Source organism: Haliotis rufescens, unplaced genomic scaffold (assembly GCF_023055435.1).
Source record: "Haliotis rufescens isolate VD_foot unplaced genomic scaffold, xgHalRufe1.0.p SCAF_1, whole genome shotgun sequence".
NCBI lineage: Eukaryota > Metazoa > Mollusca > Gastropoda > Lepetellida > Haliotidae > Haliotis > Haliotis rufescens.
In genome coordinates, this window is record NW_025963779.1 from 85,992,673 (window position 1) to 86,018,481 (window position 25,809).

At 43.0% G+C, this 25,809-nt stretch overlaps 3 protein-coding genes across 4 annotated transcripts in view; 2 read left to right on the plus strand and 1 right to left on the minus strand.

Annotated features, from left to right (window-relative positions):
• LOC124147108 (heterogeneous nuclear ribonucleoprotein K-like) overlaps positions 1 to 4,394 on the minus strand; it is a 56,367-nt gene extending 51,973 nt beyond the window's left edge. The window contains exon 1 of the mRNA XM_046517731.2: positions 4,294 to 4,394. The gene's annotated coding sequence lies outside the window, so the exon portion shown is untranslated. The remainder of the gene's footprint in view (positions 1 to 4,293) is intronic.
• A 175-nt stretch (positions 4,395 to 4,569) lies between these two features.
• Positions 4,570 to 13,763, plus strand: LOC124147107 (DET1 homolog). Of its 2 annotated transcripts, none has more exons than XM_046517728.2 (3): positions 4,570 to 4,610; positions 6,770 to 8,346; positions 13,124 to 13,763. In XM_046517728.2, the coding sequence occupies exons 2-3, from the start codon at positions 6,776 to 6,778 to the stop codon at positions 13,314 to 13,316; spliced, it is 1,764 nt and encodes a 587-aa protein (XP_046373684.1). In that variant the 5' UTR covers positions 4,570 to 4,610; positions 6,770 to 6,775; the 3' UTR covers positions 13,317 to 13,763. The 2 variants fall into 2 exon arrangements, with proteins under 2 accessions (XP_046373684.1, XP_046373685.1); XM_046517729.2 differs by having other exon boundaries at positions 4,575 to 4,663.
• A 10,241-nt stretch (positions 13,764 to 24,004) lies between these two features.
• The window catches only part of LOC124147106 (GTP-binding protein Rit1-like), a 33,652-nt gene continuing 31,847 nt past the window's right edge, over positions 24,005 to 25,809 (plus strand). Inside the window, exon 1 of the mRNA XM_046517727.2 lies at positions 24,005 to 24,234. Within this exon, the coding sequence (XP_046373683.1) occupies positions 24,150 to 24,234 (85 nt within the window). The 5' untranslated portion in view covers positions 24,005 to 24,149. The remainder of the gene's footprint in view (positions 24,235 to 25,809) is intronic.

Consider the following 25,809-nt stretch of genomic DNA (forward strand, 5'->3'; position numbering starts at 1 on the left):
GATGATAAACAACAATCCACATAAATCAGGGTATGATGTCATGCAATCAACCAAATAACTGAGTTTGACCACCATGGGATGTTGGGGTCCTATAATAAACACAGAATAATCACAGGGCTTAAAATGAGCTTATTATTGAGTGTAGTAAAGTGTGAGTCTAATTCTGTTATTCCACAAAGAGAGTGACTCAAAACAGTAGGAATAGTGCCTTCCCACTGACTCACTGTACCAGTTATTGACATAGCCTAATATGATCTCACACTCCTCTTTGTTTATGCAAAATACTTCCTTAATGCACTTTAGGTCAACCAGAAAATTAAAGTACTTTGAAGAAAGAAAAAAATATATAATAGTTTGTTGGACAGAAACCTTCCTTTCTTACAAGTTATTAATTAACATTTATTATTGTAAGAGAGCAAAAATACATTTTCAACATGGCAGCAAAGAATAACAGACTAAAAGAATTTGAGGGAAATACATAAATATGCATGTTTTTATCCATTTTCTCAACATGCTCAAAAATGTGCACACTATCACGTTTATATTAGCACTTTATTATATATGTTGCTAAAATATTTTTAAAAGTTAAAAACTATTAGATATATATATATATATATATATATATATATTTATTTTTTTCTGTAAAACTTTTAAGGCTTCAGTTATTTACCTATAAATGCTTCAATAGTGAAGTGTGAATTGGTGCAGCGGTAAAAAAATTGCTACTAGCTGACATTATTCTGTTTTTGGACAGTTAGATTAAATAACAGATTTTCAAAGAACCTACCTAAGCAAAAGTTGTATACTCCTAATACAGATCAGTGGACATCCTTTTCTAAAAACCAACAAAATACTTATTTTTTTTATTTGTTCAACACTTCAACCTTATTGTGACACCCAACTTTATACTTAATTTGTTCAACAATGGCAGCCATGTGGTCATTTTAAACTTTCAGATCAATTCAATTTAAGCAATGAATAAACACACCATTTACAGACCTAAGGGCTAAAAATCTCATCGTTCAAATGATGAAAAGCATACTCAGTTCCAAATGAGAGTCGGAATATCAATGATGTATATAAATTTCACATGGTATACTAAGACTGATATTCTTCCTTATCAGAAGAGACAAAAGTAGTGTCTGTCTAGTCAGGTAATGAGATATCAAGGATTACTGTAGGAGCAAAAACATTGTCCTGACCTAAAAATATTTCTGAAGAAATTACTTTCTCTATTAATGTGCATGTATAAACAGATTCTCTGAAACATATATATTACCTCATAATCAAAGACAAGACAAATTGCTGATGTTACTCATTCCATTCTTAGAAAACTAGTGGCAATGCACTGTGGAGTACAGGTGCATGTACATTCCAAATAAGCCTTATGTTATACGAAATCAAACTTACAGCATGCCAAACACCACAAGCCATTAAGTGCATTGAACAAAGGAAAGTATGGCTGTGTAATGTGGTCGTTTGGATGTGAGATATAGCTCAGTCTGATAAGAAACATAGTATCATATGTTATTAAACATTCATGTTTATTACCACCACATTTGGCAAAGCAGTTTCTATGCAGTAAGAAATGGTAAATTTCCAACATCGTAACAATGGCCACAGTGAGTATATTTTCTCAATCTAAAACCAAGATAACATCAGGTAGGTAGGTAAAAATGTGACAAACTGAAAGTAGGATATTCATAATATGACATATTTATGTTGATTAAAGCATTCATGCTAAAATGCACAAACTTGAGTTCATGAATCACAATTTGACTGTTGCTGTTACATAAACAGCACGTATACTTGGCTTGCTACCTTCATGAACTTAAAAGCTGTTGACATCTAACATATTTCACTACAATAAAAATTCTGGCATATTTCTCTTTTGAATAATGAATAGGTTACACAACAAAGATACTGAGCGGCATATTTTGGATCGAAATGAATGGGAAAGTTAGTGAAAAACATGATAAACAGCATTTGTCCATTATCATTTCTTATTGACATAGTTATCAATACTTTCAAGAGTATATAACAGCATCAAAGTCATCTATTGATACTTTTTACTGTTCACTTGACCATGGCCTATTGCATGGACAGTTTGGTCCATCATTACACCCATTATCAGGAAGAACTGTTCTTGTAGTGAGTGAGTGAGTGAGTATGGTTTTACGCCGCTTTTAGCAATATACCAGCAATATCACGGTGGGGGACACCAGGAATGGGCTTCACACATTGTACCCATGTCGGGAATCGAACAATTTGAAAGCATTCACTAACCCAGCTAGCGTTCACTAACCCAGCTAGCGTTACCTTACCACCTTTCTAATAAGGCCTACGTTGACGTAAGTTGTGGACACAAATGAATTGTCTCTTTTACCATTGTTTACACTTTTTGTTTTTCAAATTAAATTTTGGTTAAGTATTTGTAATTAAGTATGCCCTACAGTACCAAGTCATAATTTATGAAATAGATCTGCAAACATAGCGTTTTCTCTGGTACAATACACATAAGAATTACTAGCTTTATACATCACGTACATTGTCTACTGTCTAGATTATAACATAAATCTGCCCAAGCAAACTACAAAGTACTGTAAAACCTGCAAGTGGCACATATACACAATATATATATATACACAATTGTTTGAACACCATCATGAACATGATGAACATGTAATTGTAGAATTAAACAAAACAAGATTAATGATGGCACATATCTTTATTTCATCTTCAGATGATGTATCGCTTGAAAGGAATGTGAATGTTAATTGGCAAATTAATAATAATAATTCATTAAGACATATGCATACATAAAACACCTAACTTTGTATTTGCTTAGTCTGGCTGATTCCAAGTTGTGCCAAACCTGACAAATGGTCTTAACTGTGTTCTTGAAAACAACACAAGGAGCAAAGTAGACACAATTTATGGATAACAACTTCTTACATAACTGTAAAGGCAACGTTTCGGTATAGATCTTTATGTCGCTGTCAAGCAAGACTGAATGCTGAACATGGTACAGAATATATATAAATATAAATTGAAAATGAAATACAAGGGGATACAACCCCCTTAGACCCGTAACAGCACAAAAAGCCTCATATCCATCCTTGTCAATACAAATCTAATTGATTTATTGCAAAAGAAGTCCCACGGTAGATAGATAGTGTTTGGACCGGCAATGTTTAGATGTGTGCAACGTCAATAAATATCTAATAAACTGCACTCTTGTGCACAATGGTGCATAATTATGAAAACTACCATACCATTTTTTTTTTAAAAACATGCTTACGGTATTAATTCCCATTTACAATCCATTCTTCAACAAAGTAAGTTGAAACCGAAAAACAATACATATTGTAAATATAAATGCTTTTTATGGCCTTCTATAAAATGTGTCGCTACTGGCTATATTTAGTAAACAGAATATCAAAAACACTCAACATCGCTTGGCTAATTCAATGACATTGCTGATACAGAGATGGGGTCTAAAATAAGTAATCATGATTTAAATATTGTCAATGTTGGTGGAGAACGCATGTTCATCGCGAACCCCATGACAAATAGAGAAATATGAAGAAGCCGAAGAAACTATTCATATAATCATGATAATACCTGTGATCTTAACACTTAAAGTTTAGGTTGTGCTGGAACCACTGTTTCCATAATCATGAATAAGTGGAAAGTCATGCTTGGTTCGGTCCCAATATTAACACGTTTTACGGGGAGCAGACAAATAGGCTACGTTCCAAGGGAAGTAACCCATAACGTACCTGCTACAAGGAAGTAAATATTCCTCAAATCCAAGTACCAACGTCAAATAATACCATTTTCACACACGCAAATTAACTTTGAACATTATAACGCTTCACGCAGAATACAAAATGAACATCCTTCATAAAAAGAAGCAAATGATTTCACGAATCATCATAAAATGGACATTTCAAACATGCAACAACATGAAAATTCAAACGAATGGATATTTTGTCGAGAATTTATTAATTTAATTTGATGCTACAATACTCATTAACATTCATTAAGAATTCGAAAGCACATGTGAATTCAAAGAAAGTGTTTCCGTAACAATAAAATAGCTTACGGAAAGAATACAAATTGTTATTTCAATTTAGCACATGCAATGGATAGCTTTTCAGTTAGTCTAAGTGGCGTTTGTAGGCCTCGCTAGGTAAGTATCATCTATCATGCTCGTTCTGATGAAACACTACCATTTGGTTATAATGAGGGGTTAGTGATTATTGGACTTGATTATATCGCAACTCTTACCGGTTTCTGAAAAATTAATTTTGAGTTTTTCAATTTCCGTCTAGCAAACTCTTGACCAAAAATGGCTGCCGCGTGGTTGACCTCTCGCATGGGGATTGACCTTTACCCTAGTTTGAAAGATACGGTCGGTTTTTATCTTTTATAGCCAAAATCGAGGTTTAGTTTGGTTCTAATATATCATATGGTATTTATCGAATAAAAACATATAAAAGTTTCTGAATGGTGCCCTACATGCATGGAAACATTAAATGTGTGTGGTCAGGTCTAGTCAAACTCGGGTAAGTAAACATACCGCCAGTCAAGATGAAAGTTGCAAGGTGTGGATATGTGAACGATTTACACTAAGTTGGTCGTGCTCGCAATACAAAATGTTAGTAGAGCTTGTTACCTAGATTATTGAATTAGTTTTGTTGAAGGCAGCGAATTTTGGAACGTATAATAAATAGGCCTAGGTGAACTTGGGCCTCTCTTGATGTTGTTGAAGTAAACTTTTGGCCACAGTACTAGGCTAGGAGATGCTCCGCTGATGTTGCTAGTCTTGATAACAACACTCCTCATCCAACATTTAACGTGAAGGGTTGAAAAAAACCAAGACCCATTTACAGCTCCTTTTCATCCATGCCGTTAACTTATATTTAATCTGTTGCAAGAGAAAATAAAATTTTCTTCTGGACATAAAAATTGGGACAGTTGATTCTGTTCCCAATAACTGCTTGAATCATAGTTCATTGACATAGGGCCTAATACCTTGTTGATGGTGTGTCATTTTGCCCAGATGACAGGACTTGTCGTTCATGCAATCATCCATTGGTTTGACCTAGCACAAATTTCATTATTTCCCACCAACTACAGCCGTTATTTAGGTGCAGTACTGTTTATTCTCTGTAACAACGTTTCAGGTCTACTTCTTGTCCCATCATCAGGTGAATACTAAACAAGCAACTTGAGTTGGTATAAATAAGCTGGAATGTTTACACACAGTGTGATTAATGTACAAAGATTACAATTTACAATAAGAAGCCAATGGGATTAACGGAAGATTAAGTACAGTGCATATTAGGGCTAGGACGAGTCCAAAAGTAATACCCACATCCCTGTTACCTGACCCTACCTGGGTACCCGCTGTTGGTGTCAAGAGATAGGTACAAAATGGGAATAGTTTGACAGTAGCCCTGGCAAAATGTATTTAGATACACGTATAATACAATGTGGTCATGCATACACTGAAGCTGACTGAAGTTTTATCTTTGTTCAAACATATGTAAGGCAGATGGAATGCGTCCATAGACATGAAGAAAAGCGAACGTTAGAGACTTAAAGTTGTTGTGTAACCATAGTGAATATTTGTCATGAAACAATATATCACTTGACTAACCACGGGTCCGCGTAGTCCTGTGGGTACCTGGGTCCTACTCACTACCCACCCGATCCGAATTACCCGTCCCAAGAGTAGTGCATATGTAGTGATGGCGCTGGATGTTATAACAAAGACGTCACTGTGGTAACAATAAGACTATCAAGATATCCATTTGCGATTTATTAGAAGGTTAAAGACCACTAGGGCGAGGAATGTTTTTCTGGTTGGTTTATGGAATGTTGGTTTGTTCTTACTTTGTTGATGGTCTAAGTTTTTGGTAAAATATGCTCTTCAAATGGACATGTCATGGTCAAAATAAAATGTGAACAAAAATCGAATTGAGTTTTCTGCGCATTAAAAAAACTACATTGTACCCCTTCAGGTGAATGAACAGGTGATGACAAGGTCAACTAAAATGTGAAATTTGCAATATAACATCTTAGACATAATGATTTTCCATTTAAATTTTATTTTCTGTTCTGCTAGGTATTGTTTTATTTGCAGTTGTGGTTTCTCATAAACTAAGTTGGGAACTGCAATCAGCTGTACACACATTCTCCAGGATCTATAGTGATTCACTGTGCTGAGTTGTGTCCCTTGGTCATGCCAGAAACCTATGATTGTGGATTAAAATCCCGGTTTGCCCCGATTATGTTGCTAGGTTTGTCAGCACCATACCCGTGCTCGTTGGTTTCACCGAAGTGGTAAACATCTGAGACCTGTATCACTTCGGGCTTTCCTCCCACATAAAGCTGACACGCCATGATATAACTGAAATACTGTTAATAGCGGTGTTAAACCCAACTCAATCACTCACCTAATGTGTTATTTCAAATCTGAATTAGAGTTAAGCGCCCCCTTTGCCCCATTTTTACAATAAAATAGCTTTAATCATAACCTGCTAGCAGTTTCACGATGGAAGTCAAGATTAACCATGCAGCAGCTTTCACTCGTATTGGGATGTTATTAGTTTTCACCAATCTATCAGTATTACTTCTGGTTGTATATTTGATAAATGTTATTTCTTGCCAAGAGAAGACAAATTTTGAGCAACATATTCATCCTGGTGAAAAGACAAAAGTGAAAAGTAAAAGTAATGGGATGCCACTTTTCTTGCAGGTAGCAATGAACCCTCAGTCTTGTGAGGTGCAGATGAGAGCAAGTAACTGGATGTCGAATGCAACCAAGAGTGTTCCGCTGGACCTTTTCAATGATGAGGCCGACATTTTTGCCTTTGCTGACAGACCAGCACCAACGGAAGAACCGGGAATACGCTTCCGTAAGATTCCAAATCAGAATGTTGTGCATCGTTTGATGAACAGAGAAATTCATGCAGCAAAGTCAGGAAATCAATTTCATCAGGCAAGAAAGTTTTACACCAATGTTTTTCCAAATTACACTGTCATCAATGTTGAGAAACCTCCGTGCTTCCTTAGAAAGTTTTCACCAAGTGGGCGCTACTTTATAGCATTTTCATCAGACCAGACATCAATAGAAATATATGAGTTTCAAGGGTCAGCTTCAGCCGAAGATCTGATCAGTAATCACAAAGGCGATGTTCTATCAGTGTCCTCAGACCAGGCATCGCAGCAAGTTCGTAATGAGTTGTTTGAGAGATTCTTTAAGTTAAGACATACAACAACTGTTGCCCAGAATGGAGAACATTTGAACCGGGAGTGCAGTTTGTTCACCGACGATGGCAACTATGTCATCGTCGGGTCAGCTGTGTATCTCCCGGAAGACCCTCACCCTCATTTCCATGACATGTACCGCAATAACGAGTCTGTCCCGCCAAACCAAAGGTCACCATTGGAGGACTATTCCTTGCATCTTGTGGAGCTTGAGACGGGGAGACTCTGCGACCGGCGCCGCTTCAAGTGTGATAAGATTTTCCTGTCTCACAACCAGGGCCTGTACTTGTACAAGAACACTCTATCGGTTCTGTCTGTGCAGCAGCAGACAATCCACATCTTTCAAGTGACTGCTGATGGTCAGTTTGTAGATGTCCGAAGCATCGGCCGCTTTTGTTATGAAGATGATGAACTCCTCTACAGACAGGGCTTGGACCCCCGCAATCGCAACCATCCTCGCAGTGAAGAAACCGTCAATTCACTCAAACACAGACTGTTAGTGTTCTTGTTTAACAGGGCCAGACATGAAGGTACATTGTATGCTCTCAGGAAATTCTATCAGTACTTTGATCAGTTCAGAGCACTGCGAATGTGGAAGATGCAGTTGCTGGATGAGAATCATTTGCTGATCAAGTATGCCAGTGAGGACGTTGTTACACTCCGCATCCCAGATCCAAACTCACAACCATCGTTTTTCATTGTCTATAATATGATCACAACTAAAGTCGTATCTGTGTTTGAGAACACATCAGAAGAACTTCTTGAGCTATTTGAGAATTTTTGTGACTTATTCCGCAATGCCACGCTCCACAGTGAAGCCCAGTTCACATGTTCGGTGTCCAGTAACATCTATGCTTGGCAGATCCAGCAGAGATTCAAACAAACGATCATCAATGCAAAGTTTGGAGGCCGTGTGGAGGCAATTCGACGTTTGCTAGCCCAGCTTCCAATCAGTGCACAGTCGTACAGCAGCTCCCCCTACCTGGATCTGTCCCTCTTCAGCTATGATGACAAGTGGGTGTCTGTGATGGAGCGACCCAAGGCGTGTGGAGATCATCCCATCAGGTGAATAAGAGGCTCTCTGCCCATGGGTTTTATTGCAATACAGAGTCTTTAGGTTTGGGAACTGAAAAAGTAGGATGTTTCTGTTTCAATTTTGGGTCACTGCAGTTGAGGGTCTTATTTGAATATGTCAGTAATCCAAGTAACAAAACCATGTCCCATAAATTGTACACAATACAAATTTCAAAATCTTTAGGAAATGAAAATATTTTTGATTGAAACAGTGAAACCATTTAATTTGAAGATTTTGAGATCCTCAAAACATTTCAAGGCAGGCATGGTACCAGCATAACCAATATTGGTCTTTAATAGTGCCAAGATAACCTAAACATTTAATGCTCATGATGATTAGCTTTTTCTCGATATTTTATATTTTGAAGTTGATTGTTTAGGATCATGCTCTTAAATTCTCTCCAAATGCATTTTTGGCTTTGTGAACCTATCTGACTGAAATTTGGCATGTGCATTACTTGTTATAGTGACATCATAATTTTTTACTTATCCTGCATTACTCCGTAATGCATATTACTGCTTGAAGAAGTTGTGCCAACAAGCTGAGAGGCCACCCCTGTCACATAGCTCCCACGTGACCAAAGGAAGTGACGTCACGGATCTTCACATTACTCTTGTCACTTACTGAGTGAAGACCTGTTTTTCATCTGTAGCATAAACTTGTTCAAACCCTCACGTGTTTGCTCCTTGATGTAATGTTTATTGTCTTTGTGTTGTGCATACGGTTTGTATTTTGTACATTTTATGTTTGATAACATGTGCATAACATTTTTTTAACCTGCTGGCTTTTTTCTTTTAAGAAAACAAAAGCCATTTTGAATATTTTACTTGGCCAGTAAGTTATGAACTCGCCTCTGTTCTATATTCTTCTTGCTTGGTGATTTTACACTGCTTCATTGCAGATACCATGCCCTCCTGCTGAAAGGCCCGTAATATGTCGGCGTGGGATCCCCACCCCCTGTGCCTTAATTGTACATGTCAATTCCTCCAGGGTTCACGATGTAAAGAATGTCTTCCACTTCCCCCCACAGCTTTCAGATAGTACCTCCTTGTGTCAAGAAAACAGATCTCAACAGGCCAGGAAACACTGGCACAAGATGTCTGACCTCTCCGAGAATTTGCCCAGTACTAAATCGCCTATGTCGCACAACAACCAGTCTCTACCAAGAGCACCCTGACGACCACTACTACGTCTATCTTTACAGCGGCGGCCACCACCATGAGGCCCGGCGTGGCGCTCTCCTACCCAATGGCACCTATCAAGTCCACCGGACAGACGCATGGCTCCCAACAGGCGCCCCCGCCTACGGCACAGATGCTTATGATAGATGCCTCTCTCCTCCAGTACATCCAGTACTTACAGGCCATGCAGATGCCAACGCCTATTGCCCCAGCGCCTATACCTCTCATTACTCCTTGGACTCAGCTTCCCCAAGTTTGTCCTTACGTCGGAGTGATAGTCGGTGGTCTTGTAGGGGTCCTCGATCTAGGAACTGCTCCCCTGTTCGCAGACACTCTAGAGGCTACCGTTCCGACTCCTGGGAGGGTGCCTTCATCCCTTGTTATGACGACACCCCCATGGACGTCGAGTCCCACCTTGGCCTAGACCAGGTTGCAGACTGGCCCTGGATGAGGACTTCAGCAAACTTTCTCTGACTCCGTCCTTCCGACCCCCACGCTATAAATGAGGCAGCTACCCAGTCCTCTCTTTCCAGGTCGCTTCAGATGAGGAACTGCTCCGAATGACTAGGCCCAACTGCTCCACCTCAATGCAAGTTTCTGACAATAATCTCGCCTACATGGAGACTAAGATTCGCCACACTCTCAAACCTCTCACTTATGGGGGCGTCCTCCAGAGCCATTCTCCACGACTTAGGATAGACGACCTGACCACCCATGTATCCTACCTCCAGCAACAAATCGAGCATATTGGCTCCGATATGCGCGCCGCCCTGATTGAGCTTACAACCTTGGCTACCTTGCTCCATCGGACTGGGACCCAGAGTTCAAGAGAGATCTCCTTTGTCAACCATGGTTCTCTCCTGACATATTTAACGGACAGATCACCAAGACTCACTCCCGAGCCTCAGCCTTGGCTCGAGACTAGAAGGCTCTCAAGGCCTTGGCTAGGGTGTCACAGCCAGCCTTCTCTGCGATGTCCCAGTCTGGCTCCTACCAGCCGTGATGCAACTCCCTCAGGGGCGGGGCTCCACCTCAGCCTCTCAGGGCAAAGGTAAAGGCAAGTCCTCGGGCTCATACCAGTCCTGCCACGGCCACTCCAAGGAAGGAGGCGCCGACCGCAGGGACTTCAAGTGAATCGCCAGACACGCATGACAGGGACCTCCCACCCCCAGTCGTCCAAATTGTCGACATTTCAGTAGGTGGAACACAGGGTCAACTCTGTCAGAATTGGGAGATCCTGGGGGACCCATATGTCACCAACATCCTCCGACGTGGGTACAAGCTGGCTCATAAAGACGACCCGCCTCCCACGTCGTCCTCTATAGCGGACACCTCCCCTCCATAGCGGCTACTAGGCCAGAACATCATCTTACTTCAAGATGACCACGCTCAGGCTGCTGCGATCCCGGATCCAGGCACAGGATGTGCTTATCAGCCTGGATATTGAGGACGCCTACCTACATGTCCCAATACATCCCGACGACCGGAAATACATCCCATTTGGAATTTCTTTCTTTTGCTTATCTTAGCCAGCTCTCGGAACCAGGGAACGACTCACTTGGCCTCGCTCCTTCAACAGACCTTCCGAATTCATTCACCTGGTGGATCATCTGGGGTTCAAGGTCCAACACATTCCAGGCTGCCAAAACATCCTAGCGGATGCTCTATCTTAGCCAGGCAAGGTTTCCCCCACAGAGTGGAAGCTCCACCCAGATGCCTTCTATCTTGCTTGTCGAGACCACGGTCTCCCCAACGTAGACCTATTTGCCACCAGCCAGAACAGACCCCTGGGAAGGACCAACAGTGTACGCTTTTCCGCCACCTGTACTCCTTCCCAGGGTCATCCAGAAGATCAGATCGACACAGAACCTTGATCTGACTTTGGTCGCGCCCTGGTGGCCGGCAAGGGTTTAGTTTGTCGATCTCAGTAAGCTAGCCGACTCAAACCTGCTGCCACTCCAAGATTGGCCAAACCTGCTGATCATCCCTCACAGCAGGCAGCCGCACCTAGGACCAGACAAGTTATATCTTCATGTCAGGTCCATTTACAGAGAGCACTGAACGCCAAAGGCTACTCGGCCAGAGCGGCAAAGGCCATCACGATGGAGCCTTGCCCAACCACTTGGAGCCGCTATGGTGACAAGTGGCAATCCTTCGAGAGCTTTTGCAGGGGCAAACAACAAGACCCCACTACTGCATCACCTCTATTCCTGGCCGAGTTCATGCTCTATCTCAGAAGCTCAAGGGTAGAACCATCACAACCTACCTTGTGGTACTCAACTCTGTCCTTTGCAGTTCCGGAAGATTGGCACATGACGAAAATTCTGGAACTACAGGATCTGCTCCGCTCATTCAGGTTGGAAGACCTAAATCCACCAGCTTGGGATGTCATTCTCAACTCGATTAGAGACTTACTACCGGCACTAGCTACTGCAGCCCGTTTCAGTGAGCTACACGCCTTGGACCTCGTGAGTGGAAGTCAGCCACAATACGATCACCCTCTAGCTGCGAGCCATCACTCTCGAGGCCTACGAGGCAGCAGGATTGGCCCCCCCACACTCCAACAACCCGCATGAGATCCGGGCAGTCGCCTCCACAATGGCGCTTCACAGCAACTGCTCTCTACGTGCCATCATGGAGGGGTGTTTCTGGGGTGTCCTCGCCAGTCACTACCTGCGAGACGTCGCATTGGAGGAAGTGCAAGGCACTCATAGTTTTGGTCCATTAGTACTGGCCCAACAGGTCACCACTACTAAACGCCATTTACATCGCCTCAAAGTCCAGAGCTGGCCTCTCGACCTCCTCTGGCTTAAATGCCCTGGACTAGAAGGTTCATGCCCCACTTGCATACGGCTCGGTACACCAGTCTAAAACATTAACTTGAGAGGGTTATCGTCTATGGCTGCGTAGTACCTGGACACACCGCATACCTGACTCTTGGTTCCCATCCGTGAAATGGTCATTGATGCCGACCATACAGCCGAGGACCTGCTGAGGGAAACGGTGGTTCCCATAAATGGATTGGTCACTCGAAGCCGACTACACAGCCGAGGATTGGCTGAGGGAACAGAGATCTGAGATGTAAGTCCAAATCTGAAGGTAATCCATAAAGAGGCATTAAGGCGTAATGCAGGATAAGTAAAAAATCCAGTAAAATCCTAGATATTTTTATATATTTGTATACTTATCCTGCATTACTGCGTTCTAAAGAGACCCACCCATCGCAGAGCTGCCTCCCCACAATGCCTTCCGATGTTCCGGACTCAAGAGTAATGTGAGGATCCATGACGTCACTTCCTTTGGTCACGTGGGAGCTATCTGACAGGGTTGGCCTCTCAGCTAGTTGGAACAACTTCTTCAAGCAAAGACCTTCACACAGCTCTTTTCTCTGTCAAGACAAGCAGTAATATGCATTAAGGAATAATGCAGGATAAGTATACAAGTTTTTTACTAGTTTTGTCCAAATTATTAGGATGGATAAGGGATACATCTCTACATCAGGTAAAAAGCAAATGTGAAAAATGAGTCCCTACTGTGGAACACAATCTTCATGATGATTGCTCCACTTTCCTTGTCTTGTCTTCAGATTCTACACGCGAGACTCTGGGCTGTTGATGTTTAAGATCTACGCAGGAGTACTGAGCCGCAACCCGCCTCCCGCTGCAAGACGCCTTGTTGCCTTCACCTTTCATCCTAGTGAACCATTTGCAATCAGTGTACAGAGGACTAATTCTGAATATGTTGTCAATTTTCACATCAGACATTGTGTTTCCAGCTGACAGATACCGGTAACCGCTTCCTAGGAGGTTAGAATCCTGAGATTGTACCCATTTTCAGAGACCATATACTGATCGGTGTATTGTCTCTGCCAATGTTCAAATGCAAATTAATCCTTGTAGTTTAATGAGAAAAAACTTTTGGTTTTAATATGAAGCACTGATAACCCGGACGATATCCCGTCAGTGAAATAGTTCAGATTGACAGGTACAAAATAATACATAATTAGATGTCCCCAACAAAACACATAACGAAGGGTTTTCTGATAAACATGCTTCACTGAACATTTGGACAATTAAAGCGGTAATGATGACCATTAATGTAAACACCAGTTTCTCCATATGGTCATAGTCATGAAGGACTTGAAGCTTGTACATCCACCATGTGTTACTGTCATTGATTACAAACGCATTAAATAAATGTCTTGCTGCTCACAAGAGCGATGGTCATGTTCTGTCTTGTTATCATTGTCTACGGTTGCCTTGTCAAAGTCTTGTCTGAATTGATATTTATTAGGTTCTGATTCCTTTGAAATATTAGAAACAAAACAGTTTCTAGAACTGATTTGTGTTTGAGTGAAAGTGGTTATGAAAACCTGAAGTGGTTTCAAGATTATTCCAGGCAAGATCAACATTTAAGTTGGGCCATTGTAGACGATGTTGCAAAAGTTTTTTTCGCATTTTCAAAGACACTCTTGCCTAAAATCTGCTAAAACTGTGTGTGGCACTGTATGCTTGTCATTTGGAAGTTATGGTTTGAAAACAGGTATCCCTTATTTGCTGATTGCATATGTTTTTTTTCTTTTGAAGGGAGAGAATTGTTTGTTGCATGGTGTTTGTTCCCTTGTTCATGTGACAGAGAGGGCTGTGGGTATGGAAATGGTACATGTATTGATAATTGCAGTAGTTTGGAGTGTACCAACCTTGGCTTGTATCACACATCAGGGCCACAGTTGCCTAGATTCAGGGATCAGCAGGAGTGTTGCGAGACGAGACAGCTGTAGTCTTTTATGAAGATATTCAATGTATTCTGAATAGATTAAAACATGGTGTATTTTACATAAATTAGTCATTAGCATAAAATGGTAAAGTACTTACAAGATGCATTCATATTTCATTTTGATAATTTCATTACGATATATCTTTCAAAATTATCAATACTGCTAACATCTTAAAGCCATATCCGAGCCATAACTCAAGAACCGTTCTACAGTTTTCACTGAAACTTGCCATATGCCTTGCTCATCAGCTTAACTGGTGTCTTTTGCTATTTTGAAATTTTTCAAACTTTATTTATTTTATTTTTTTCCATGGAAACAATTTGGATTTAATCTCAAACTCTGGGCATTTTCGAGGCATAACTCTCTAACAAATGAGTATTTCTGCATGAAACTATGTATGTGAAATGACTGCATGCTCAACTATACATATATACTCACACGCAAAAGAAACGCAAATGGTTTTAAGCTAATAGGTAACAAACACGGAACCATAAATTGATACGAGTTTTAGCCTGTAGTGAAGCCTGATGGTGTTATCAATATTTTTGGTTGTATTTTTGAAGTCCCGAGTAAAATCGCAACATAAAAAACGAATCGCCAAAACACACCATTTCAATGAATATGTGGGTATCATGCACCCATTTCTCGCAAAATCGAAAATGCACGAACTGTCACGAACTGTAGTGGGTATAAAACTGTGGCTGATTCTTGGACCTACCACTCCTTGGTCAACAATGCTAACTCAAATTCAGAGAAACCAGGCTATCAGACGTTTGGAAGCTGGAGAGTCAGTCAAAGATGTTGCCCGTCATTTCAACGTTAACATAACCACAATTTACCGTCTCCTGCATCGATACAATGCTACACAGACCACAGATGACCTTCCACAGAGCGGTCGTCCTAGGGTCACCACACCTCGACAAGATCGGCAGATTACCCGTCTACACCAGCGACATCCGTTCCTAACTGCAAGTGAAAGTGCTCAACAGACCATAGGAACACATAATGGACACATTAGCCGGGACACTGTGATCCGACGTCTCTGTTCCAACAACCTCAGATGTCACCGACCAGCACGTCGTCCTGTTCTCAAACCACGGCATCGACAAGCACGATTTCAGTAGGCACAGGGTCTAGCAATAGCGTCATTGTGAGTGGAGGCGTGTCATCTTCTCTGATGAAAGTCACTTTTGTGTCTCCCATGCAGACGGAAGAGTCAGAATTTGGCAGCGTCGAGGTGATCGTTGTGGAAAGGGATCCATGGGGTGGACCTAGCGTCATGATATGGGCAGGGATTGGACGTAATGCGGGACTTGGACCAATGTGCTTTCTGAATGTTGGTCAAGGTCGGGACACGACGTCACTGCTCAGCGGTATATCGACCAAGTGATCAGACCCCACGTTGTTCCATTTTTTGCGCAACATCAACAACACATTGCAGGACAACACTCGTACCCATGTTGCCAGAGCTACCATGGCCTTTCTGCAATAACACATCATCCGTGTTCTACCGTGACCAGCCCTCAGCCCTGATCTGAACCCCATCGAACACTTTTTATGATGAGGTTCAAAGGCGTCTGCACAATGTGCGCCCAGTCCCTACAACTGCTGATGAACTACGCACAGCTGCTCTGGATGTGTGCAGGAGGATCCCTAGGGCCTTCACAAATCGTCTGATCCACTCAATGTACAGGAGATGTGTGGCAGTGATCAATGCTAATGGTGGTCACACCAGGTATTGACTGACATTTTGGGTATTGACCCGAAACTGTGTAAGCCCTTAACATTTGCCTTTAAATCCATTAAACTCTCTCCAGTCAAATTTTTGTCAATCTTGCCCTATTAGTTTTTCATGTCTTTACTGTTGAAAATATATAACATGTATACTGCACATGCGTGTGAGTATAGTTCAATTCACTAAGTCTCGAACAAGTAGCATTTGTTTCCCGCAAAAACTTGACAGCTAATGAATATGTCTGCATGAAACCATTTCCTTTCCAGACTATAATTTGCCATTATTTTGGATTTACAAACACGTGAAATCTGAAGTAACAACTTGAACTAATGTATCAAAACAAATGAGGGGAAAGACATATGTTTTTTGAGTAATAACACGTTCTAGATCATCATTGTGTCAGTTACAATCCTTATGTAGATTATTGATCAACCAAAGCCATCATCATGAGAGGCAGACTGATGTTATTATCCCCCGCCACTAAGTGGTCGGGTGATATAGGAAAGGGTGCCTGCCGTCTGTATGTCCTTCCGTCGGTCTGTCCATCCGTGACATTTCGTTTCTGGATCAGTACACACAAAAAACAATGAGAGATATCTTATCCAAACCTGGCACATAGATAGGTCCAGTGGTGAACTGGTGCCTTTTGATAGTTTGGGATTTAAAAAAAATAATTTTTCGAGTTTCTCTGGCAACGACTTTGACTTAGACTGAAAATGGCAGAAGTGCTTGTTTCCAGGGCAGATCTTGAAAACCGTACAATATTTCTTCACCAAACTTGGCACATAAATGGGTCTAGTGGAAAACTGGTGCCTTTTGATACTTTGGGATTTTAAAATTTTTTTTTAAAAATTGAGTTTTCCTGGCAACAACTTTGACTTAGACTGAAATAACTGGTAGTTCTCATCTCCAGATCAGATCTTGAAAACCCTCCAATAATTTTCACCAAACTTGGCACATAAATTGAAGTAAACAAAAAAGCATTGGATGAGATGACTAGATTGTGGAATGAAAGACTTCACCTGGACACACCCGGTAGAGAAGAACAGTCATGGCGATGGACTCAGGTGGCTCACTCAATGTTCGATCCCTCAATGCTCATTTCAAAGATGTGAAGAAGGGTAAGTTTCTTGGAGTGATTCATATTTTATGTTTCACAGAAACGGACATGGAAATAATTACAGTGAAAGAGACCTGCAAGGATATCAAGTCTATCCAGGAGACACGACACATGATATTGCTGTGCATGTTTCAACAAGTTTCAAGAACAGTGTCCAGCTATGTGATGTAATGTCATCTCGCAGTATTGAATACATGTGTGTATGTTCCTCCAAAAGTGTCATGGACACGGTTGTCGGTTGTGAACATGTCCTAGTTACTGGGGATTTCAACTGTGATCTGAGTGAAAAACTGAAACTTGAAGATTTCTTTTATAAGCTGAAAATGACTCAACTCATTCTCCAACTCACTGTCTGGGTGCTACACTGGACTTGTTGTTTACTGATCCTGCCAGTGCTGTAGCATTCCAGACTCCAGTCTACTACTCAGATCATCAGATGATTGGTGCTGTACTTCTCAGTACACCTCATGTGACCCCCTCTTTCTAAGTAAAGTAAGGACTCCCTTATTTCTCTGATTATTGTTAAAGTAGTAACACAACTCATTACAATTACAGTTACGTATTCTATCATAAACTGCAGATCGCAAAACAACGCCAGTAATAACTTTTTTAGTGCTTCAATTAGGCCATTTACAAAAAGGCCCAGTGAACATATAGTTCACAGAAGCTAATGCATTGCACACAACCGGACATGTCATACTGGCGGGGGATATGAGTATTTCATGCTTGTTAATCATTGGATGTCTGCACACAAGTCCATGTGTACTCAGATGTTGTTTGTCATAATGTGTACTGAGGTTGTGGTACATGTGAAATATGGCTTTAATTGTATGTCATTACAAGCATCACGTTAAGCGTATCAGGTAGGCAGACAGGTCGTCAGTACCTAATGTGTCACAAACCAGGATGTAACATTTTGGAATTGGATTGATGCATTTTTATGACAAGTTAACACACAAGAGGACGATGGATGCAAATCCCCAAAGCCTTTTGTTTTTGGTACTGCTAGTTAAGGGGGGTACACCCCCCCAGCACCACCCCTACGGATCTGTAAGTTAAGGGGGATATGCACCCTGCACCGCCCTTACAGATCTGTAAGTTAAGGGGGGTACACCCCCCTGCACTGCCCTTACAGATCTACAAGTTAAGGGGAGTACACACCCCTGCAACGCCCCATCCCATCTTTAAGTTAAGGGGGATATGCACCCTGCACACTCCCTATGTATCTGTAAGTTAAGGGGGGTACACAAACACCCCGGACCGCCCTTACAGATCTGCAAGGTAAGGGGAGTACACCCCCCACCCCCCACCCCCCACCCACCCCCAAACTGCCCTTACAGATCTACAAGTTAAGGGGGGTACACACCCCTGCAATGCCCCATCTGATCTGCAAGTCAAGGGGGGTACACCCCTGCACTACCCCTATGTATCTGTAAGTTAAGGGGGGTACATCCCTGCACTACCCCTATGGATCTGCAAGTTAAGGGGGGTACACCCCAGCACTACCCCTATGGATCTGCAAGTTAAGGGGGGTACACCCCTGCACTACCCCTATGGATCTGCAAGTTAAGGGGGGTACACCCCTGCACTACCCCTATGTATCTGTAAGTTAAGGGGGGTACACACACACCCCGAACCGCCCTTACAGATCTACAAGTTAAGGGGGGTACACACCCCTGCGATACCCCATCTGATCTGCAAGTTAAGGGGGGTATACACCCCTGCACTACCCCTATGGATCTGCAAGTTAAGGGGGGTATACACCCCTGCACTACCCCTTTGGATCTGCAAGTTAAGGAGAGTATACACCCCTGCACTACCCCTATGGATCTGCAAGTTAAGGAGAGTATACACCCCTGCACTACCCCTTTGGATCTGCAAGTTAAGGTGGGTACACACCCCTGCACTACCACTATGGATCTGCAAGTTAAGGGGGTATACACCCCTGCACCGCCCCTACAGATCTGCAAGTTAAGGGGAGTATACACCCCTGCACTATCCCTTTGGATCTGCAAGTTAAGGGGGGTACACACCCCTGCACTACCCCTATGGATCTGCAAGTTAAGGGGGGTATACACCCCTGCACCGCCCCTACAGATCTGCAAGTTAAGGGGGGTACACCCCTGCACCGCTGTTACGGATCTGCAAGTTAAGGGGGATATAAACCCCTGCACTACCCCTATGGATCTGCAAGTGAAGGGGGTCATACCCCCTGCACCGCCCCTACAGATCACCAAGTTAAGGAGGGTACATACCCCTGCACTACCCCTTTGGATCTGCAAGTTAAGGGGAGTATACACCCCTGCACTGCTCCTATGGATCTGCAAGTTAAGGGGAGTATACACCCCTGCACTACCCCTATGGATCTGCAAGTTAACCGGAGTATACACCCCTGCACCGCCCCATCCAATCTGCAAGTTAAGGGGAGTATACACCCCTGCACCGCCCCATCCGATCTGCAAGTTAAGGGGAGTATACACCCCTGCACTATCCCTATGGATCTGCAAGTTAAGGGGGGTACACACCCCTGCACTACCCCTATGGATCTGCAAGTTAAGGGGGGTATACACCCCCTGCACTATCCCTATGGATCTGCAAGTTAAGGTGGGTACACACCCCTGCACTACCACTATGGATCTGCAAGTTAAGGGGGGTATACACCCCTGCACTACCCCTATGGATCTGCAAGTTAAGGGGGGTACACACCCCTGCACCGCCCCTATGGATCTGCAAGTTAACGGGTGTATACACCCCTGCACTACCCCTATGGATCTGCAAGTTAAGGGGAGTATACACCCCTGCACCGCCCCATCCGATCTGCAAGTTAAGTGGAGTATACACCCCTGCACCGCCCCATCCGATCTGCAAGTTAAGGGGAGTATACACCCCTGCACTATCCCTATGGATCTGCAAGTTAAGGGGGGTACACTACCCTGCACTACCCCTATGGATCTGCAAGTTAAGGGGGTATACACCCCTGCACTATCCCTATGGATCTGCAAGTTAAGGTGGGTACACACCCCTGCACTACCACTATGGATCTGCAAGTTAAGGGGGGTACACCCCTGCACTGCTGTTACGGATCTGCAAGTTAAGGGGGGTATACACCCCTGCACCGCCCTTACAGATCTGCAAGTTAAGGAGGGTACACCCCTGCACCGCTGTTACGGATCTGCAAGTTAAGGGGGGTACTCACCCCTGCACTACCCCTATGGATCTGCAAGTTAAGGGGGGTATACACCCCTGCACCGCCCCTACAGATCTGCAAGTTAAGGGGGGTACACCCCTGCACCGCTGTTACGGATCTGCAAGTGAAGGGGAGTATACCCCCTGCACCGCCCCTACAGATCACCAAGTTAAGGAGGGTACATACCCCTGCACTACCCCTTTGGATCTGCAAGTTAAGGAGGGTACATACCCCTGCACTACCCCTTTGGATCTGCAAGTTAACGGGAGTATACCCCCTGCACCGCCCCTACAGATCACCAAGTTAAGGAGGGTACATACCCCTGCACTACCCCTTTGGATCTGCAAGTTAAGGGGGGTACACACCCCTGCACTACCCCTATGGATCTGCAAGTTAAGGGGGGTACTCACCCCTGCACTACCCCTATGGATCTGCAAGTTAAGGGGGGTATACACCCCTGCACCGCCCCTACAGATCTGCAAGTTAAGGGGGGTACACCCCTGCACCGCTGTTACGGATCTGCAAGTGAAGGGGAGTATACCCCCTGCACCGCCCCTACAGATCACCAAGTTAAGGAGGGTACATACCCCTGCACTACCCCTTTGGATCTGCAAGTTAAGGAGGGTACATACCCCTGCACTACCCCTTTGGATCTGCAAGTTAACGGGAGTATACCCCCTGCACCGCCCCTACAGATCACCAAGTTAAGGAGGGTACATACCCCTGCACTACCCCTTTGGATCTGCAAGTTAAGGGGAGTACACACCCCTGCACTACCCCTATGGATCTGCAAATTAAGGGGGGTTTACCCCCTGCACCGCCCCTACAGATCACCAAGTTAAGGAGGGTACATACCCCTGCACTACCCCTTTGGATCTGCAAGTTAAGGGGGGTATACACCCCTGCAACCGCCCCTTTGGATCTGCAAATTAAGGGGGGTTTACCCCCTGCACCGCCCCTACAGATCACCAAGTTAAGGAGGGTACATACCCCTGCACTACCCCTTTGGATCTGCAAGTTAAGGGGGGTATACACCCCTGCAACCGCCCCTTTGGATCTGCAAATTAAGGGGGGTTTACCCCCTGCACCGCCCCTACAGATCACCAAGTTAAGGAGGGTACATACCCCTGCACTACCCCTTTGGATCTGCAAGTTAAGGGGGGTATACACCCCTGCAACCGCCCCTTTGGATCTGCAAGTTAAGGGGGGTATACACCCCTGCACTTCCCCATCTGATCTGCAAGTTAAGGGGTGTACACACCCCTGCACTATCCCTATGGATCTGCAAGTTAACGGGAGTATACACCCCTGCACCGCCCCATCCGATCTGCAAGTTAAGGGGAGTATACACCCCTGCACTATCCCTATGGATCTGCAAGTTAAGGGGGGTACACACCCCTGCACTACCCCTATGGATCTGCAAGTTAACGGGAGTATACACCCCTGCACCGCCCCATCCGATCTGCAAGTTAAGGGGAGTATACACCCCTGCACCGCCCCATCCGATCTGCAAGTTAAGGGGAGTATACACCCCTGCACTATCCCTATGGATCTGCAAGTTAAGGGAGGTACACACCCCTTCACTACCCCTATGGATCTGCAAGTTAAGGGGGGTACACACCCCTGCACCGCCCCATCCGATCTGCAAGTTAAGTGGAGTATACACCCCTGCACCGCCCCATCCGATCTGCAAGTTAAGGGGAGTATACACCCCTGCACTGTCCCTATGGATCTGCAAGTTAAGGGGGGTACACACCCCTGCACTACCCCTATGGATCTGCAAGTTAAGGGGTGTACCCACCTCTGCACCGCCATACACCCCTGCACCGCCCCATCCGATCTGCAAGTTAAGGGGGGTACTCACCCCTGCACTACCCCTATTGATCTGCAAGTTAAGGGGGGTACACACCTTTGCACCGCCCTTGTGGATATGTCATTTATGATATATGTATCCATTCTCTGTCAGCTTAAGTTCGTTTAAGGCGTCGATAACGGTAATCTGAGCGTGGTTGCTGTAAATAAGGGTGAGTTGTGCGATCTTCCGAAAGCTTCACACACGATTTCGCCGGAATTTATTTAAAGAAAGTTGTAATAAAATTTATGAAATAAGTACAAACAAGTCCATGTATACAATAAACACTTTTTATAACCAGACAGTGTTATTACATGATTATTTTCGTACTTCAGTATGGATTTGTTGAAATGGTATTTCCGGTGTTACGTGCTCACGGTAATGTCTTTGCGTTGGGGGAAAAAACCCATCAAAACTCATTATGGCGTGAATAATGCGCACCCCCTTCTACACAGTTGTGTTTTTTGGAGAAAAAAGTGCGCACTATACTCAAGAAAATACGGTAAGCAGTGTTGGTCATGTCAGGTAACTGACGGATGTCTTCCCTGTGAGGTATATGTTGGAGATGAAACTAAAACGGTAATAAAAATGAAGAAAATGGGGAAACAAATTATTTCTTTAAAGTGTCTTATTGTAAAATGCATGTATGACAATACAAATATTTATATAAATAGACAATGTCAGGCTACATGGCCTGTGAGACTACACAACATATATACAAATATATCAGGTGGTGAGGTGAAATGGGGTTTAACGTCGCGTCCAAGATTATTGCACTTATATAGTGACGTGCATGCACGTGTATGTATGTGTTTGGCTGCTTGTACTAGGCCGGACTGATGCCGATTTATAGTGCTAGCTCACTGAGATACCATGCCGCAGTTTAACATGAATACCCCACTAAGACACAGTATACTGACTCCGAGCCGACCAATCCTTGTTTTAGCCCCTTAATGCCGAGCGCCAGACAGGGTAACAACATTTTTTTAGTACCATCTTTTAACGTCTTTTGGAATGACGCGGTCAGGGATCGAACCCCGGACCTTCCGCTCTACCATTAGACCACGGAGGCGGTCTTCAAATATATGAGGTGAAATGGGGTTTGACGTCGCATTCACGATTATTGCACTTACATAGCAACGTGCATGCACGTGTGTGTGAGCGCAGGTTCCCAATGTTAAGAGAGAGAGAGTATGTTCCCAATGTTCTCTGGCAATTTCTTCAATTTTAGGTTTCGTGAAAATATCTACTTATAACTACGTTATTTATTATCGGAAAAAATGCAAAATATTCCATGGAATAAGCAGTTGTATGCTAGTGCAATGCATGGTTAGGTAATTAATAGGTATATATTTATTCATTTTTCCCAAGGGCTTTTAAACAACGGGTCATGCATGAGCAACAGACTGCGCAGGAAATATTTCATTTGTCTTAATTAGCGTCAATATGCACACATAACGTATAGGTTCAACAGAACTTGGTAATATATATCAGGTGTATCAAGACAACTGGCTGTATTCTGTTTCATCGTTGTCTATGAATGTGCACACATTTCAGATATCCGGGCGCCATATCAGGCGTGAAAATAATAAAGTTCCAGACGTACATCTGACACAAACTTTCAGTAACGCATGAGTACATGAGATATGAGTAACGGGACATCCAAACAACTTTGTGTCGGATATGTCTCACGACCCATGACCTTTGACTGACTAGGTTAAACTTCGAACCAATCAGCTTGCTATTCTGGTAATCTATAAATATCTACCAATCAATGCAGCTGTCACGGGCTTCGGCAGGTGCCCGACTGCGGTGTGCAACAAACTATCTTTAGAACATCTTTGCAATCAAAACATTTACACGCAAAAACGACTTGCGTTTGTATATGAACATTTAACAACATGGCTTGACAATGTGTGTGATAGTTGTAAGAACATCGGAATGAGTGGAGCGACATCTTCGGCGGCTAAGACCAGGACAAAATACAAACTGGTGATACTGGGTGACGGAGGGGTTGGAAAGAGTGGTAAGTGTGTGTAAACTCGATTTCGCTGTCGACTATGTCCAGATACAGTTACTAGATATGTCATTTTCGGGAAAACGAACAAGAAAATTGTTGGTAAATACCCGCGTTTGAGATGTTTAGTTTATTCAGTGTAAATGACCCTGACGAGGAAAACTGGGTGATGTTCTACTGGTGTTTTTTATTGGGAACCATACCGTGCGTGAAATCCGGGAACAGCTTGATTAGGTGGGGCCCAAATAGGGTTGAACAAGATGACATCGTAACGAAGATATTTTCTGGAACTCCTACTTCTGTTTGTTAACATTCATATATTCTGTATTTGAAACTAAGAAGTATTGAAGAAATGTTATACTCCTTGATAGACTTCCTTTTCTAGAGCATCATGGGTTTGATCACATGAAGTGTTTACAATTTACGGACCCATATACGTACAGATATATATATATATATATATATATATATATATATATATATATATATATATATGCATGTAGTTGACATAATTGAGATTATACGTAGGCACGCAGGTATCGGAATGTTGTTGGGAACCTTTAGATTGCTTTGTAGAGCAAGTCATGCACAAAGTAATTACAGTGTAATTGTGAAAGTTAGTCAGAATGTTCAGTATGTGTGCCTAGTGTTCTGATTAGAGCTGGGACGGGTAACATTGGTACTCGGGTCGGATGGGTCTTGAGTAGGACCTGGGTACCCACAGGACTACCCAGACCCGTGGTTAGTCGAGTGATTATGTTGTTTAATGGCAAAAACTATCTAGAAGTCTATGAGTTACACTATAAGTGAGAAATGTTCACATTTCTTCCTGACAATGCACACAAATCCTTCTGACTTTATATGTTTGTATTAAGATAAACTTCAGTTTATGCATGATCAGATTGTTTTATACCCGTATCTAAATACATTTTGACAGGAGGACGGTCAGACTGTTCCCAATCGGACATTTTGTACCTATCTCTTGAGACCTAAAGCGGGTACCCGGGTAGGGTCAAATAAGGGGGGTGGGTACCCGGGTAGTAAATTTGGACTCGTCTCAGCCCTAGTTCTGATAGGTAGTAAAATAGTCTAAAGTGCTCTGCACCCAAACCCAACCGGACTCCAGTTCCAGGTTTCAGCACACACTCCATCCAACAATTTGTAAAACGTTTTGTGAAGTGTAAGAGCAGCTGATGCATCCAGTCAAGGTAACGGCCTAGACGTCCTAACTCCAGATCAAGCAACCATCTTTAGTTGGTACTACTCTCTATAGCAACAGAAAATCAGTGCCCCATAGTAATTATTATAATGACACTTACTTATTTAGACACTTCATCGCAATCAGAGTTATCAGGCTGCATGACAAATACAATACTGGTAAGACTTACCTTCAATTAACCAGTTAGTATCACATCTGTTGTAAGAAGTGAGTTGTTAATATAAGATCACATGTTAGATTGTGATAACAGCAGTGCCTACAATACTTAGTCTTGGAACAAAAGGAAATACTAACCTAACACTAAGAATAAATGAATGAAATATTGAACTTTGTGGCATAGATATCCAAAACATGAAGCCTGTTGT